Source organism: Rhododendron vialii, chromosome 7a (assembly GCF_030253575.1).
Source record: "Rhododendron vialii isolate Sample 1 chromosome 7a, ASM3025357v1".
NCBI lineage: Eukaryota > Viridiplantae > Streptophyta > Magnoliopsida > Ericales > Ericaceae > Rhododendron > Rhododendron vialii.
This window is the reverse complement of record NC_080563.1, coordinates 2,732,148-2,750,103: the sequence shown is the minus strand read 5'-3', so window position 1 is coordinate 2,750,103 and position 17,956 is coordinate 2,732,148. Positions and strand designations below refer to the sequence as shown.

General features: G+C 37.8%; 1 protein-coding gene, 1 long non-coding RNA gene and 1 pseudogene across 4 annotated transcripts; all 3 read left to right on the top strand.

The window, feature by feature from the left end:
• The first annotated feature begins 99 nt into the window (after positions 1-99).
• On the top strand, positions 100-5,793 carry LOC131331937 (uncharacterized; annotated as a pseudogene).
• Positions 5,794-7,380: 1,587 nt separating this feature from the next.
• On the top strand, positions 7,381-8,401 carry LOC131331936 (uncharacterized). The gene is made up of 3 exons (XM_058365906.1): positions 7,381-8,046; positions 8,161-8,213; positions 8,329-8,401. Exons 1-3 carry the CDS (start codon positions 7,381-7,383, stop codon positions 8,399-8,401), a joined length of 792 nt encoding a protein of 263 aa, XP_058221889.1.
• Positions 8,402-10,080: 1,679 nt separating this feature from the next.
• Positions 10,081-15,341, top strand: LOC131333469 (uncharacterized). Of its 3 annotated transcripts, XR_009201805.1 has the most exons (5): positions 10,081-11,460; positions 11,660-11,756; positions 12,045-12,128; positions 13,949-14,104; positions 14,864-15,341. It is a non-coding gene; the product is annotated as an uncharacterized LOC131333469 (long non-coding RNA). The 3 variants fall into 3 exon arrangements; XR_009201804.1 differs by lacking the exon at positions 13,949-14,104 and having other exon boundaries at positions 10,085-11,460; XR_009201803.1 differs by lacking the exons at positions 12,045-12,128; positions 13,949-14,104 and having other exon boundaries at positions 10,094-11,460.
• Positions 15,342-17,956: the final 2,615 nt, after the last annotated feature.

Genomic DNA, 17,956 nt, shown 5'->3' with positions numbered 1-17,956 from the left:
AGGGTTCGAGTCTTGCCATAAGCAAGATCCCCCTCCACCAAGCTATGGCCTCCTAATGTCCCAAAAAAATCTGGCAGTGCATGCGTATTACTATCGTCTATGAGGATCTTCAATCGTTTGTCATTGGAGATGCTCTACCTCTACCGATTCCGATTTGGCTGCAGTGCTCTCAATCTGTTTGTATCTGTTTAAGTACAGATAGCTGGCTATCACAATACACACTGCAATTACAGGTTTTCACACATCAAAATTTATATTTGCGGAATTAAATAGGTTTAGGCAGTATTAGAGTTTTGGTGACGGAAACGGAGATTGGAGGAGATACTTGAGATAATCTTCGTTTTCTTGAAAAGGTAACCTTTGTTTGGAATTCGGATCTCAGATTTTGCAAAGGAAACTGAAGGAAAAGGTGAATGATTTTCAAATATTGTGATAGGAAGCAAGATAAGGATGAAGAATGAATGATATATATATATATTTTTTGAACAGCAGAAATCCTGATGATGAATGATTGTTCATCGCACTTTTCTGTCCTCTTTTTCCTTTCATTGTTTATTTTTAACTCTATTATCTCTTGCAATCAAACATTCAAACGTGAGAAGGTTTTTCAAATTCTTATGCCTTTTATTTTTCTTTGCACAATCTAAAATTCAAACAGAGCGTAATGGTATATATTGCGGTATCACCGGTTCACAACACTCGATTACATTGAGTGCAGTTATGAACATTAATCACCTCTCAATAGTGGAGATGGCATGGATTCTACCAAAAAGTAAATTCCACCTGTGGTATATATTGCAGTATCACCGGTCCATAGCACTCGATTACAACGAGTGCAATTATGAACATTAATCACCTCTCAATAATGGAGATAGTGTGGATTCTATCAAAAAGTAAATTCCACCTATGCGAAAATATGTACTGATTACTCTTTCCACCAATTTACTATACTATATATAAAAAAAGGTGGTCTCTGCTTTTAAGATGCGTAAACAAAATTGTAATCCAACAACATGGTTGATTAGTAAGTGACGAAAAATGTCCTTGATAAGTGCCGAAATATTCATATTTTGGCCCTTCAAACTACACTTGTTAGTCATCTATATTTGTTACTTGATATTTATTTTGCTTTTATTTTATTAGTAGGTTGTTCGAGCTCGTTGTCCAATATATTGGATAAAACGAAGAGTTTAACGGAAGTTTGGGGTCAAAGTGTAAAGAGCTTCAAAGTTGAATTGCTAATTTATTAAAGCACGAAGTTCAAGGGCCTATATGTAATTAATAATTGAAACCCTATATGATGGAAATTGACTGACTTCGGCAGAGAGCTGCGGAACGGGGTTTGGAAATAGGACGACGACGGTCATGTCCAAAGAACAGAAGACAAGAACTTTGATCTCTTCCACTTCGATGGCTAGCTAAATCATTTTCTAGGGTGTAGATGAAGCTCAAACTCTGAGTAACACTTTTTATATTTTGATTTAGGTTTTATTATTCGGATTATGGTTGTATGAACAAAGATTTATTTATAAGATTAATTCTTTCCATCAAATCTTATGTATGAATTCCTAGGTTTTATGCACGCTCGTACAACGGTTTTAATTGTTTTGTGATAACTGGTTAGATGGATTATACTATGTAAGACGAGTCGTGCCGATGAGACGATCCGTACTTGATTAGAGACTGATTAGAGATGGTTTGTGCTAATAAGACGATTCGTGCTAGACGGAGATAGTCTATACTGATTAGTGATTCATAAATTATCTTTAGGAGATATCGCTAGGGCTTGCAATCCTACGGTATCCGAATTGATTCGAATAGTTAACCTGTAATCGAAACATATTTATGTTACGAGGGGGAAGAGTGGATTCGAAACCCTAGAGCTTTTTCCCTTCAACTCTTTTCTACACTTTAATTACTATTTAATAATTTTAGGAAACTATCAATCAATTATATTTTTCTTGGATTAAGATAGAAATTAATTGAAAAAACTGTAACTCAGCCTTATAATCCCTGTGGAGCGATACTCGGAATATTTACCACTGTTCATTTGAGTAGTAGTAATTGTTTCGTTTTATTAATTATTTTTGATACGGAAATGACACGATCATCGTAATGCTATTGGGGATCTTTTACAGTAAACTAGAGGTCGGGATATACGCGATGCTTGTGCAAGCCGAATTTTGATAGTGTTTTTTCTACCGTCGTCTGTCGGTGTGGAATTTAGATTTTTTCTTTCTTTTCCCCGTCTTCCTTGAAGTACCATGGTGTTTACAGTCGGTGTGGAATTTAGAGTTTGGGAGGTGGGGACACACAATGCTTGTGCATGTGATCGAAGAAAATCTATCAAAACACCTTTCATTATTGAACAATTCAAAATTTCAAATGCATAACTGATAATCACTTAGAAAGAATCATCGGAGAATTCTTCATTTGCTGGAGAACAAAAGGGTTAGCAGGAGAAGAGGGTCGGTTACTCTCCTACGGAACCAGAAGGAGGACTGAGGGAGGGAATAGTGTAGTTTTAGGAGATTGAAGAACTTTTTCTCCATTAGGAAGAAGTCTGGAAATTAGTTTTACCATTGATTTTGAAAAGGAAACATGCTAGGGCGTTCCCTTTAAGTGACGTGTTGTGCCTGCCTTCGGGTGCTTGGAAAAATGAGCAAGGGGCGCCACACCAGCACCTGGGTGTGGTGATAAATGAGCAAGGGTTCCCGTGTGTACCTGGACGAGCACGGGTAAAGAAGCTAGCCCAGAATTATAGGATTCGTTTAGTAACTTGGAATATAGGGTCATTAACGGGTAAGACTAGGGAGCTAGTTGACACCATGCTTATGAGGAAGATTAGTATAGCTTGTCTTCGGGAAACTAAGTGGGTAGGGGAGAAAGCTAGGGAAATAAAGAACACAGGTTATAAGCTCTACTATACGGGTAAGAATAGACATAGAAATGGAGTAGGTATCATAGTAGATAAATACCTAAAAGATTCGGTAGTTACAGTCACGAGAAAATGAGATCGGATTATTTTAGTTAAGCTTGTGATCGGAGGGAGCATAGTTAATATTATTAGTGCTTGCGCAACCCAAGTAGGTTTGGATGATCTCACTAAAGAGCAATTCTGGGAGCAGATGGATGACGTGGTTCAAAATATACTTTTTGGGGAAAATCTATTTATAGGAGGCGATTTCAATGGCCATGTGGGAGTGTATAGGCAAGGGTATGAGAAGGTGCATGGTGGCTTTGGTTTTGGTGACCTTAACGAAGGTGGTCGGAGGATTTTAGATTTTGCAGTAGCTTTTGACATTATAGTGGGAAATACCCTCTATAGGAAGCGAGAAGAACATTTAATTACCTTTAAGAGCAGAGCCAATAGAAGCCAAATTGACTACTTTCTCGCTAGAGGTGCGGACCGCTTGACATGTAAGGATTGTAAGGTTATTCCCGGAGAGTGTTTAGTGGCACAACATAGACTTTTGGTGTTAGATATTAGTCTTAAGGGAAATATTAGAAGGAGGAAGGAAACTAGATGCCCACAAACTAAAATGGTGGGGCCTAAGAGAGAAGAAACTAGAGGTATTCAAGGAAAGAAAGTCTCAAGAAGTACAGTGGAGAGTGGAAGGAGATAGTGACAATATATGGAATACCATAGCTGACGGTATTAGAAGAATATCGAGAGAAGTTCTCAGGGAGTCGAAGGGAAAAGGTCCAATTTCTAAGGAGACATGGTGGTGGAATGACGAGGTTCAAACCAAGGTAAAAGCCAAAAAGGAGTGCTTTAAAAAGTGGCAAAAGGACCAGAATGAGAAAAATTTTCAGGGTTATAAACAAGCTAGCAAGGAAGCTAAGAAAGTTGTTAGGGATGCTAAGTTGAAAGCCTATGAGAATTTCTACGCTAGACTCGATAGTAAAGATGGAGAAAATATTATTTATAAACTTGCCAAGTTGTGAGAAAGGAGAGCTAAAGACGTTTCTCAAGGTAAGTGTATAAAAGATATTGATTCGGTGGTGTTGGTAAAAGACGAGGCGATCAGGGATAGATGGAAGTCGTATTTTGAGAAGTTGTTAAATGAGAAACATGAAGGAGGCTTTGGTGGGTAGGAAGAGTATGTACCTGGCGAGAATATAGAATATGAATTTTATCTAAGAATACAAAAGTTCGAAGTGGCCAAAGCTTTGAAAAAGATGAAACGGGGTAAGGCCTTAGGATCAGATGGTATCCCTATTGAAGTGTGGAAAAGTCTAGGTGACCTGTGGGTGACTTGGTTGACGAAGTTGTTTAACAAGATTATTATGACAAGAAAGATGTCCGTCGAATGGAGAAGGAGCACTCTAGTACCTATCTATAAGAATAAAAGAGATATCCAAAATTGCAACAACTATAGAGGTATTAAATTGATGAGTCATACGATGAAGTTGTGGGAAAGAGTTATTGAGCATCACTTGAGGATGGTGACTACGGTGTCAGAGAAACAGTTTGGGTTCATGACTAGAAGATCAATCATGGAAGCTATCTACTTATTAAGGAGAATGGTAGAAAAACATAAAGCAAAGGAGAAGGATCTCCATATGATTTTCATAGACTTAGAAAAGGCTTATGATAGGGTGCCTAGAGACATCATATGGTGGGTTCTGGAGAGAAAAGGAGTGACCAAAGGGTGTATCGAGGTGATTAGAGACATGTACGAAGGTGTCGTCATTACCATTCGATCACCAGTAGGGGAAACGAGTGAATTCCCAATCTCTGTAGGATTACATCAAGGGTCAACCCTGAGCCCGTACCTTTTTGCCTTAGTTATGGATGAATTGACTAGACAATTTCAGGAGGATATCTCATGGTGTATGATATTTGCAGATGACATTGTCCTTGTAGATGAAATCGCTAGAGGTGTTAATACGAAACTAGAAATTTGGAGGGAAGCATTAGAGTCAAAGGGTTTTCGAATAAGTAGGAGTAAAACTGAGTATATGGTGTGCAAGTTTAGTGGTACCAGCAGTGCTCACGAGGAAAGAGTGATGATCCAAGACCAGGAGATTCCTAAGAGTGATCATTTTAGATACTTAGGATCACTCATTAGTAGAGATGGAGAGATTGCCGATGATGTGACTCATAGGATTCAAGTGGGGTGGCTCAAGTGGAGGAACGCTACTGGTGTACTGTGTGTCAAGAGGGTACCTATAAAATTGAAGGAAAAATTCTATGGAACTGCCATTAGATCGGCGACGCATTACGGGACAGAATGCTGGCCTATTAAGAAACAACAGGTGAATAAGATGAGTGTAGCAGAAATGAGAATATGTGAGGTGGATGTGTGGTAAGACTAGAAGAGACATGATTAGAAATAAAACGGTTCGTGAGATGGTAGGTGTAGAACCCATAAAAGAGAAGTTGAGGGAAAATAGGCTAAGATGGTTTGAGCATGTCTACCGTAGACCAGGAGATGAAGTAGTTAAGAGAGCAGATATGATAGCTTTGGGTAGCAATGCTGCAGAGAGGGGTAGACCTAAATTGACATTAGATGCTGTAGTACGCAACGATATGAGTATAGTAGGTTTGTGTGAACAAATGGCTTTTGACAGAGCTCAATGGAGGAAAATGATTCATGTAGCCGACCCTAAATGATTGAAACTTAAGGCTAGGTTTGGTCTGGTTTGATTTATCGATTTTGAAAAGGAAGGCTATGGCAGTTACTCGAGGACGTGGTTCATGGTTGGCATTATAGACGTGGCCGTTGCGGTGAGACCGATTTTACAAAAGTATTTCACTTGATTGAGAAGATATCCTTTGGTATATGAGTGAACTCTAAAACTGCCGTTGGCGTAGTTTAATGGTAAAAGATGACGTCCACCTAAAATATCCCTTGCTCTTTCCTGATAAGCCCACAAGAAATTGCTCAAGTCGAATGATGTGTGTCTCTCATTTCTCTCTTTTTTATTGTATTAATTAATAAAAAAAAAGTAGTATGTATTTACCTACATTACCCTTTGACATTATTTTAATAATTAGTTGCAATTAAGTTTATTCATTTATGGTATTAAATCTATTTTCCTAAAATGATAACTTTAATTCCTACGTATATTCCTATTTTATTCTGTCACCCATTTGTGTGCGTATACATGTGTACAGTATATTTATTTATAATTGTATAACTGTCATTTTTTTTAGTTGAAGATTACATATAGGGGAAAAAGGAGTAAGAAAAATTGTTGTAAACTTTTTTTTTCATTGTGCTTCTTAAAATTTAGATTTTTTCTGCTTACTTTTAAACTGCCTAATTCAATGACAATTGGATATGTTTGGTTTCACTAAAAAATCTAAATAAATTTCATTAAAGATAAAATAATTAAAAAATTCATCGCTTAAGTTGCATATTTTCATCTTTCAAGCAGAAACATGCAATTGGTCAATATTTTTTTTACTTTTTTGGTTTGTCTTGACGGGAGCAATATGAAAAGTACCTATTGTTCACCAAAAGGTAAAAAATGATCGCTAAAAAAAAAAGGTCACTAAGGTACTATATGTTATTGTTCCAGACCACAAATCAAGACATAACAACAGTCAACATTATGTTTGCAATTTATTGAGAGAAACAAAAAAAAAAAAAAACATATAGAGGAAAAAAAAAGAAACAAAACGTAATAAGTTTTTTTCTTTAGCTGGGTTAGTAAAGAAGTGTGTTGCCAAAGGCTCTGTATTGCCCAAAGACTCTCTTAGTGGAGGCAAGAGTTCAGGTCCCGTGAGGAGCGCTTTCGATTGACAAAAAAAGAAAAAAGAAAGTGGGTTTCCATTAAAATACTCAATAAAAAATAATAAATTATTAATAATTACTAATATCAAATGCTAAAATTATTCAAAATAGTAATTAAAATTCTTAAAGTGCATAGGCGCAAAGTGCACATGGTAAAAGAGAGAAGGCGAAATCCCACAAATGCCCTCAATTCTGTTACTCCTATTTTAAACGGCAGATGATGGTAGGGGGTTGATTGCCAGTTGACTCAAATTGAAAGAGTACGACTGTATAAATCGAAAGTGCTAGGGGGTAAATGCCGTTTTGTCGCAGTAGGGCCCGCACGAGGAATAGAATCCAAAGTCCAAACCCTAATTTGTTCTACCCAATCCCAAAGCCTGAGCTTGTGTGAGACTTTGAGATGCAAGGAGAACATTGTTTACACCGGGAAAGCCAAACGCCCAACTTCCGGAAACACGAAAGATGAGTCTCTCTCTCTCTCTCTCTCTCTCTCTCTCTCTCTCTTCCCTCGCGAGTTTGCGTTGCATAATTAGTTGTTGGATTTTCTAGTCAGTTTGGGCATTCCTGATAGATTTTCTAATCCTACTGCTGCTGCTGCTGAACGTTTCTTTCTCGCCCTAAATCACCTCAAAAAATGGAAATCAATTTCGAGAATGAATTTATCGAGGCTGGAAAAAGTTGCCTCCCGCAACGAAAGAGGCAACATTTCTACGAGAAAATGAAGAGGGCTGCAGTTTCGGTACATGTTGTTAAGGCCGATCGTATACGGGATGGTAACAAATTTGAGAAGCTCGAAGATGCAGATATGGGTTCCGGGTTCATAATCACTAAGGATGGTCATATCATGACCTGTTCTCATCTTGTTCAGGGTGTTATCAAGGATGGACGATTATTATTTATTGCCAATGCGGAAGAACCAGATGTGCTTAGGGAAGCTACGGTGTTGTACGATGAACCAGGTTCAGATGTAGCCGTACTGCAACTCAAAAAAGTGGATCGAGAATTCGATTTTTGCATGTTTGGAAGGAAAGAGAACATAAGCATGGGAATGGAAGTTTTTTCCATCTCAAACCCGCTTGGTCTTGAATTTAGCTTCTTGATGGGACAAGTGTCGTTATCTAGTTTGGCTGCTGGAGACATACAAATTCAAGCTGCAAAATTCGATGACGACCTGCACCTGATTCAGCTTAATAATGTAAACATTCTTTCGGGCGCATCTGGTGGACCTTTATTTGATGGAAAGGGAAGGGTCATCGGGATGTGTTCTTTTGGCATAGGTGACACTGGCTATGCTGTCCACGTACAGAGGCTAAGTGAAGTTCACTTAGCCTCCTCAGAAGCAACGCATCCAGAAAGAAAATGAGGAAGACAAAGCCGAGTTACTAGATTGACTCTGTTAAAAAAAAGTTACTAGATAGACCTCAAGCCAGATGACAATGCAATGCAAGAGAATTTTACAAGAAGACGGTCTTCGTCCCACGACAAAAAGGGGGAGAGCGTAGTGTGTGTCTTTTGTTTGTCGTTGGTAAGAGAGTTTAGGTTTATGTAGTTGGAACAATTTCTTTGTTTATGTGTTATGTAGATATTTTGTTGGCAAGCTGTGGGACTTTTGCATGGATCCTTATGTTTTATCTATGGTTGCATCTATATCATGATTGATTAGTTGGTGGTTGGCATATGTTTTGGAGCGTACATGTCTATCTTGATATTATTGCCGCACCATTTTTGGAGCTTTCTTCATGTAGGAATTTGGATTGTGCTTTGGATGTTGTTGGACTAACCTTTTGCAGGATTGTAAAGGTTCAGAGATTCATTGTTGTCCAGTGTCAAGTTTTTAGTGTTCTTGGTCTAGATGTAATTGTATCTTGTACATTGGTGTTGTTGGATAGCTTGATATACGTTCTTGGTCCTATTTCCTAGTAGCTTAAGCCTTTGGGAGAGTTGGTGTTCTAATATGATATCAGAGCTTTGGTTTTGACAGATCTTGGGTTCAAGTCCATTGACAATTGGGTCAGGTTGTCACAATTGGTATCAGAGCATAACCATGGTCTACATGGTTGGGGCCACCTCTAGGGTCTGGTACGAACTAAGTGCCACACCATGGCTACCACGGAAAGGTTGCTAGGCCAATGCAACGAGGATGTTGCATCTTAAGGTGGGGAGATTGTGAGAGCCCATTTGGGGCAAGTTGTCTGACATCCGTGACTCATGTGAAACATCAGTTATATATATGGGACTGCGAGAGCAACTATTGTATAACACTATAACTCGAGGTTAACCTTTTGAGGCATGTGGTTTGGCCAAGGGTTAGCATGTCAGCTAGCGCGGATCGTTACGCAATCACCTAATCTTCCAATGCAAATCACCTATTCTTCTAATGCTGATGAAGTGCTTTTGTTTTGGCATCATTTATCAAAGCCAATTGATTATTAGATTGGCTCCAGCCTCCAGGAAATTTCCATCAACATTGTCCTGGCCGTAGAGAAATATTCTATCCACCATGCTGTATAGGAATGGCAATGGCTCGGTAGAGTATGTGCATTTTGTAAACAGTATCAAAATAACTGAATACTACTCCCTTTCTGATTCTGTTCATGTTATATGCATGGAGCTGTATCATTTTTTTCATAGACCAAAAAACAGCAGTCAAGTAACTGTCTACAGTCGAATTGATTTACATTTGGGATTAACTGAGTGCTTGTTAAAAAAGCTGTGGCAGGCATAGTTTCACAGCCTAAATGCTACTAGCCTACTATGGCTCGTGTATTTAGGATTGAATCCGATATAGTTCATTTTCTTCAAGACTGACATATCTGCAGTACGACAATAAGATAAGATTGGAGGAAGAGAGAGTCAAAAGGCGAGATCCAGAACAGTGGATGGCGCATAGTTTGCTCCCTGGGAATCTGAGGGAGCAGCTTACAAACAGTTCAAGTGGCAGGAAACTATAGGCATTGATGAACAAATTTGATCTGCAATCTTTCGTGATGTAAAGCGGCATCTCTGTTTGGCCCTCCTGCTCATGAAAGTGAGTTCTCTTTGCCTATTTCTTATTTGATATTTGTGGTTATGAGCTCTCTCTCCCTCTCTGTGTCTCTCTCTCTCTCTCTCTCGTGTATATGAGGGGTCAAATGGTTTGGGTGATTCTTTCCGCATTTTGGTTATTACTAGCACATGGATTGAATCTCTTCCATTATTCTGGAATGTTCACATGGTGCCCATGTTTGTAAAGATGGACGAACAACTAATAGATGCAATGTTGCGACCATCTGCAAACAAGTAATTGTGCGAGAGGGTGACCCAGTTGAGGAGATGCTGTTTTTTTTTTCTTTTCATTTTTTATTTGAGGGCTTTTTTTGAAGAAAATGGATTTTCATGATCGTTGGGTACAATGGGTGATGGTCTTCAAGATACAATGAAGCCCAACTGTTAAGACTGCCGGCTACTTGCATTTGCATGAACAAAATCAGACCTGAATACCTTTGAATTTTTCAAGTACGCCAAACAATAGAACAGATATAGGTGGAATGAATTCTCAAGAAGAAACAATGGATAGTTTCTTAGTTCTCTTCTATATGGTGGAACCTCTCAGCTGGGTATAGGGGAAGACAGCAAGATAGGGTACTAGTGTTATCTGCCCATCCAACCTTGATTAACAGAATTTTTTAGTTTGTATAGAAAGGTAACAGGTTGGACAACAATCGTGTTCTATAATTGCTACAATCGCTAGTGCATAAAATGTGAAATTAGTTTCCTCACCAGGAACAATGCTCTTGCCTCAGGTTAACGGCACAAGGGATGTAATGGCATGGAATGGAAACAACCAGTTGTTTGATTTCAGCATTGGAGAGGATTCGATCATGTGCGCCAATCCATCTTCAACTAAGGCAGCCAGAACAACATAGTCATGAGATACATACAAGCAAGGGGAAGGAGATCGAGGTAATAAGTTCCATACTTCTCTTCATACCCTTGGAAAGTAAACTTGCAATTATATTTCATCAAATACTGCAGATTGTAATTGGAATAGAATAGCAATCCACCCAATGCTTTTCTTAACAAATGCATAGTATGGAAATGAGTAGTTTATCAACGTAATAAGTTTTATAAAGGTAGCATTCTAGCATTTCTACAGTGCAGTATGCACCTCTTAGAGCTAGCAACACCACTAATACAATGTACTTATATCCATTCGAAGTATATATTAGAGAATTGGACAAGTTTTTGCCATGGCTTGTCCTTCGCTTGTTTTTGGGCTGGACTACCAAAAATACCCCTTCTGAGGATGTTGTCTGGTTTTTGTTGTTGAGGGATATTGTTGTCATTTCAATAACAGTCCAGATTTTAGGGCACCACGTAATGTAGGGCTTTCCTTACTCAAGAAGCAAAAGCCAAAATTTTCCTTCTTTTCTACCTTCTCTTGTACAATTGGCGTTCATGAAGCAAAAGGCACAATTTCTTCTTTTGCTTTGAGGGATGAAGCCCTTTCTCTCACACACAGAGGAGACTATTTTCTCAATCGATTTTGCCTGACTATTCCGTTCATGCCGGCATGTCGTATTGGATCCACCCTCGCTACCGATGTTAGGCAGAGTAGAACCAGTTAGCATTGTTGAAGGTACTGAGAAACTTGAGAATCGGTGGATACCGTAGTAGCAAGCACCTAGCTTTGATCAGTGAAACCAGAGCGCCTAAAGCCTCTCTCATCTTACTGGTATGGATCTTTATATGCAATTTCAAAACCCTAATTCTGTTGCTTTTCTTTTCTCTCTCTCCACTATTCTCTTTCTAGGGTTTTCGTCTTAGATCGCTCGTCAATGGTCTCAAAATTCATTGGTGGATTTGTTTGTTCTTCGTCTTAAAAAAAGTCATCCCTTTGTTTACTAATCATATTGATTGTCCTTTTTTTACAGAAGTTATTTTTCCATGGTGTCACTTTTGAGCACCAAAGAAGAGGCGTAACCTCCGTAAAGATTGACGCCAAGGCTGCCCAAACACGGATTTACCCAGGTTTTATTCTATAACGTTCGTTTAATTTCCTCTTCTTTTCGATAGGGCTTTTTGGTTTTAAGGGTTTTGGTTTATCTGCTAAAAATTTGTAAGTTTTTGGAGGCTTTGTGGTTATCTATTGAGAATGGGTTTTACTAAATACAATTGCAATGTTGGTTCTTTTTATTTGTTGCTAATGTGTTGCCTTGCCTTGTGTTTCATTATGGTTGTGGCATTTGTGGTTTTTTTTCTGATATTCTTATTCTTGACCATCGATTGTGTTTTGATATTTTCCTTTGGGCTTTGAAGTTCCTGTTTCAAATGGCTTCCAAAATGAAACAAATACTGGATTCCTGAGAGTTCCTGAAACCCATAACAAATTGCAGAGTTTAGGTAAGATTTCATGGATGGCTGAAATTGTTTTTTTGGTTTTTGGGGTTTTTTGGCTAATTTTTAAATTCAGTTTGCGGGGGCTTTTGCAGTTGATTCACTGTAATTTCCTTTTCCATTTTGGAAGTACCAGTCCAGTTGGTAACACTATAACTTAACACTATAGCAATGACTGGTACAAAGAGAACATCGTATTTGAATTGGATTATCTCTATAATCAGTGTCTTGGTAATAATTTTCATTATAATAGGTGGGTTTCTTCATTACACTTGTTTGGGTTTTGGGCGTAGTTCTCATCCCTCTTCTTGTTTCATTGCACACATGTAATCTAAACTGACTTAATAAACTCTGCTATACCATAGATGAAACTGCTCTGGAATAAACTAATTGCAAAGTTTGAATACACAAACTGCAGGTGCTTAACACACATCAGATAGAAAACCCGGGATTCTTAGTTCCAAATCCAAGGTCAATATTATCAACGAATATACACTTCAACTATTCTTCTTATAATTTGTTCAACAATATCAGTATCAAGTCTAAATTTCGGAAATTAATCCAGCCTCAAGTCCATGACCGTTAAAATGACCCTCACTGCAACCAGTGAGACATAACTTTGACTTAGAAGCAAGAAGAAGCTCAGATACTCCATGCACCTCTAGCACTCTTTGCTTTTGGGTATTTGATTTTGAAAATCAAGTGCCTATTTATGCTTGCTACATTTGGGTGAATGTAGACTTGGGTGCTATGCGTATGCTTTTCCCAAATCAACAATGTATGTTAATGCAACCATTTGTAGTTTGCTCTGTTCCATATAGCTGGAATTAAGATACGCACTTTTGGAGGCCATGGCAACCTTGCCAAAGAACTGACAGTACAGAAGGAATATTAAAAAGAAACAGTTCACTAAAATCATTGCCAGAGAATGGATAGTCCCGAGTACAAGCTATTCACCGTGTCAAATACTGTTTAACCTCATGGCCAAAAATGTGGAGTTCAATCATTCTGCTGATGTCAACATCACAGAGGCTTCCTTCGGTGGTGAATTCCGGAGGTAGATAGGCATGACCAACTACAGTAGATAAGGTACTAGTCCTGCTAAAACCTTAAAAGAATGTGTACTTGAGATTTTCCTTTCCTTTTCAGTCACTTGTCGCGCGTAGTTCCAATGCACTCCAAATCTACAAAAATTAAGCAAGATGCTAATGGTAATACAAAGTCTGGTCTTTCTGGTAAATCTGCCAAAATTCCGGCTGTTGCGCACTCGATGGCCGAAGAACTGGCAGAGATAGCTTCCAACATCAGTTACCATGCCCAATACAGTCCTCATTTTTCTCCTTTCAAGTTTGAGCCTGAACAAGTATTCTATGCGACAACAGAGAGTCTTCGTGATAGTTTGATAAAAGTAAGATTTAGTAGTTCTATGAATGTCATGTCCTGTGTTTGATGAACTGTATCTAGCCTAGCATTTCACTTCTTTGCTAATATGGATGTGAGGTCATCTGAATACATGGTTTTTAAAAATATGTGGATTGAATAGATGTGGAATATTGATTATAGAACTTACTATAAGTACAATAATTGATTCTAGAAAATTTAGTTTGGGGACTGACGCTACACGTACTACACAGTCATGCGGAATGTGGGAGGTGGAGAAGAAAATATTTAAGAAGGCAGAGATATGATTCTTAACTTTGTGAAATCTAAACAGAGTCTTAGTTTGGAAAAGAGGAGAATTAGTACCAAAGCTAGATTGCGTGTAGTGATTCAAATACTGCAGCTTATAATGGTGGAAGTGTTTTGTCTGACACTTGCTTTTGCAGCAATGGAATGCAAACTATCTTCGTTCTCACGCATCCGATCCGAAGCAAACATAGTACTTGTCCATGGAGTTTTTCCAAGGACGAGCATTGATTCGAGATGCTTATAATGATGCTCTGAATAAGCTGGGACATGAACTTGAGGAAGTTGTTGAGCAGGTCGGTTGATTTCATAAAATCCTTCTTGTAAATTAGCATTTGTTTTGAAGGCTTCCTTCATGATAACGATATAGATATCCCCATGGAGGTTAATTAATTCGGGAAGGTATCCAACAGAAGTAATTGGTTATTGAATATTGAGTTTCTATCTCCCATATTGAGGAACTATGAAGCTTTGTTTGTCTTGATATATATTTTAATAGCCAAAAACTATAGTTCATAATCATGTGTGAGGTCATTGCGGCTTTCTTTCCAGGTGTATGTGCATTCTTTCTGATTTTGATGTGTTGCATTGTTAGCTCCTACCTGGAAATGGCATATGGAGATTTTTAGCAATTGTGGGGTGGAAGTTACAAACCTGTTATGAGTTAGCCATCTTTGGTGAAAAGGACACTCCAAAGATTTCTTTGAAAGCCAAATCCCACAAATCCTCCTATCATCCGTTTAATCTCTCTCTCTCTCTCTCTCTCTCTCTCTCTCTCTCGTCATCCATTGCATTTGGTAGGTACTTTCAGCTTGTTCGATGTGATCACTTACTGTATCAGCGGCGGATTGTTGGAATAAATATAGAAGTAGATTTACGATCTTGGTTTGGGTTTGTCATGCCGTGCTCCACATTTTGGTTAGAGAGCTTAGCTCGTGATCCAAATTTTTGTATTATGTGTGTCCATTGCTGATCAATTATGCTATGTGCCTTACCTTGTGAATTATGGCTTGGGTTTCTGTTGTCTGATCGTGGATCTGTTTATATTTATGTAGGCATAGTGAGCTAAGGAGTTGCCCTGATTCGAGTTTTTTGCGGGGTATGTCGAACTTTTCCTCTCCGAGGAGTTGGCTTCTGAGCTGCTACTACGTATTTTGTGAGAGAAACCTACTAAGATGGAGTAAATGGTCAGACTAACTTACTAAGATGAAGTAAATGGGACTGCAAATGTGAAAAACATTATATTGTATAGAATGGATTCAGGGAAATTATGACTTTTAGTTAGTTGCATACTTATAATTAGCTTTGATAAACCAAGGTCCAAAAAGCAATTTGCGATGTTCATGCTTTTGGACTACGGACTTCCTTGTTTTTGTTGTGTGGTCATAGTGTTAGGGTATATTATTGTTTAAACTTTATGATATAACGCGGTGCTGAAAGGAAGATAGGTTAGGTGTTGGACGTTATTCGGGGGTGTAAGAGAGGAAAAGCTTAATGATGCAGAGTTAATGTGAGCTTTGGAATTGTTGGTGTGTATTTCCTATGTTCTCATGTTCCTATGCTTTGTATACATCCCCTATACGGTCCAATCTGCTAATACAATAACAAGATGTTCGAAAAAATTACTGAAACATGTAGGAAGTTTGAAACTTGTTTATCAAGAAGTTTGGCTCAACTATGCTATAATATTTCCCTTAAAAAAAAAAAAATTATATAAGCCATGCGCTGGTTATGCCTATATTGCATCTGCTGGGTTGGTAGAACCATTTGCTTGTTTTCTAACCAATATGTATAGGTCGATAGCATGTGTAGCATTAAAATGTCGATAGCAAGTGCAGCATTAAAACTTACAGTAGTCACGTTATATATAATAAATTAGTACTGGATGAGTTACGGAATAAGGTGGTTTTTGTACTTGCTTGATGGTATGTGGATAGTACCTAAGGGCCTAAAGTTGATATCTATGTATGGTCCAGTTTAGTTTAGCCCAGGAGTCGGTGTTTATATCCAGCTTTGGTAAGCTATGATCATGTTTTGTAATCTTTAAAGTCTTTGTGAATTACCTATCTTTGGCAGCATTAATACCTGTGCAAAAGTTAGTATTGTTTGGCCTTTACTTGCCGGCACTGTATGGACAGTGTTTGCATCCACCGTTGTAGGATTTTAACTGAAAGTGGAGCTGAATACTACTTGAAGGACTCCAATGGCAAACTTACAAAGGTCGGACAATTTGTCTCACGCGGTGGCCATAACTTAAAATATAGGGCTAATTGGACTTTTGTGAAGAAATACTTCGCCTTATTTGATCTTGGTGATGTGTTTGAGTGGAAAAAATATACACAATTCAGAACTTGGATGAGGTCTATTGTGGGTGTAAGACCAAGGTTGATTCAACCATATTACCGCTCGGCAACCTCAGCGAAGGAATTGGTATGGACTTCGTTGAAAAAAAACGTTTCCTAGAGAAGATTATGAATCTTCGTTATTTGATCTGAAAAAGTTTTTCTTTTACGCTATATATGCTAGCATGGTCTTATGGTGGTGTTAGTTGGGCTCCTCTAGCCATAAGAATGGTAAGATTTTATTTTGGTTTTTAGTAGAAAGACTCCTTATGCATAATTAGTTATGGGTAATGAAAGATCATATTAATATGCAGAAAATACCCAAGTCTTTGCATCCATTCTACCAAGCATAGTAGCCATTCTTGGCGTCAACCTTTGTTATTGTTATTTGTTTTCAATTTTGTAATGCCATCTATTCTATCCATTTCGATTCCAAATGTTGGTGGTGTTGATTTGCTAGTTTAAAAATTGCTGATAATTCTATTTTTATTGAATATTTGCTTCATCTATAAGTAGGACATTTGTAACTTATATTATGGGAGTTAAAGAAAAAATATGGAAGGTATTTTATGATTGCATTGTTAAACAAATGCTGCTAATTTTCCTTCGTGTAACACACAAGTTTTAGAGAAATGAACATGGTTGATATTTTGTCTCAAAAATTGTGTTTCTAGCATTGAAAAAGTGCCCTCATTGCTTTATCATTAACGCCATTTGTTTGATATCACAATAGGCTTAGATTTGATGCTCTTTTACTTTCAGACTTTAGGAGAGACCCTGAACGGATGGTAGCCTTTCTGAACCAACATGTCTCCTCCATTGCTCTATTAACAGATGTTCTAGAAGCTTTTCACTATATGAGCCAAGTTTAAAACATTGGAAAGAAGAATGCTGTCAGTGTCTGATTATGGGTTGATACGTCAAAAGTTGAAAACTCAGACTCTATACCTACAGAATGGAAAAAATTTCAGTTTTCAAGATCTAGAGTGGCTTGAGCCTCTCTAATGTCATAGAATGTGTTTAGGCCATAGATATATGGATGGAGGACAAAAGGGTTGTACTATTTGTTTTCTTCGTTAAAAAGGTTAAGTTATAGCTGTTTTTTTTATTAAAAAAAAACCCCAAAGAATAAATCATGAAATGAACTTACGTCAACCTAAAATACTTATTCTGTTGAAAACAAATTCAAGACACTTTTAAAATTTACCGACGGAGTTCTATCCGAAATGAACTTACATCCAATGATGGAGCTACTTGTGGACGTATGGGGGCGTTTTCGGGGGTTTTTTTTTTCAAATTTTAATTTTAATATTAATTATTTTTTATATGTTAAGAATTATATTTTGTATTGAGTATTATTTAGACATTTAAATGCTTAAAAATGTGTTCGTTTTGGGTCCCAAACTCCAATTTCTCTCAATGCTCATGGTCTCCCATAAACTTTTAAGAAGCCTTAACAAGAAGGACTCGAACATGAGACCTAGGTTTAGGTGCACGCGCATCAAACCACTAAACCAAGTTATCCTAATTGCAAATATGTGACATATCTATATAATAAGACAGGACTAGTAGTATAATATATATAGACGTTCTCAATTTTAGGGCCCTATTATTGGGCCACAAATTAGAGGTTCTAGGCGGTGGCCCGGTGGACTTATACTCAGGGCTCAGTCTTGATTTACTGCTTATGAGAATTTGTGGTACGTTATCTTTTTCTTATGAGATATTGTGGATTTTGCCTTATTATGAGTTTGTCATGGCTTATTTAATTTAGTTATGAATAGCTTTTATGAATTTTTGTGGTCT

Excerpts from the sequence above, each read along its gene's own strand:
- LOC131331936 (XM_058365906.1), top strand. The coding sequence starts at position 7,381 with ATGGAAATCAATTTCGAGAATGAATTTATCGAGGCTGGAAAAAGTTGC. Across the intron at positions 8,047-8,160 it reads ACACTGGCTATGCTGTCCAC|ATAGACCTCAAGCCAGATGA; the intron begins GTACAGAGGCTA and ends AAAAGTTACTAG. Across the intron at positions 8,214-8,328 it reads GAGAATTTTACAAGAAGACG|ATATTTTGTTGGCAAGCTGT; the intron begins GTCTTCGTCCCA and ends TGTGTTATGTAG.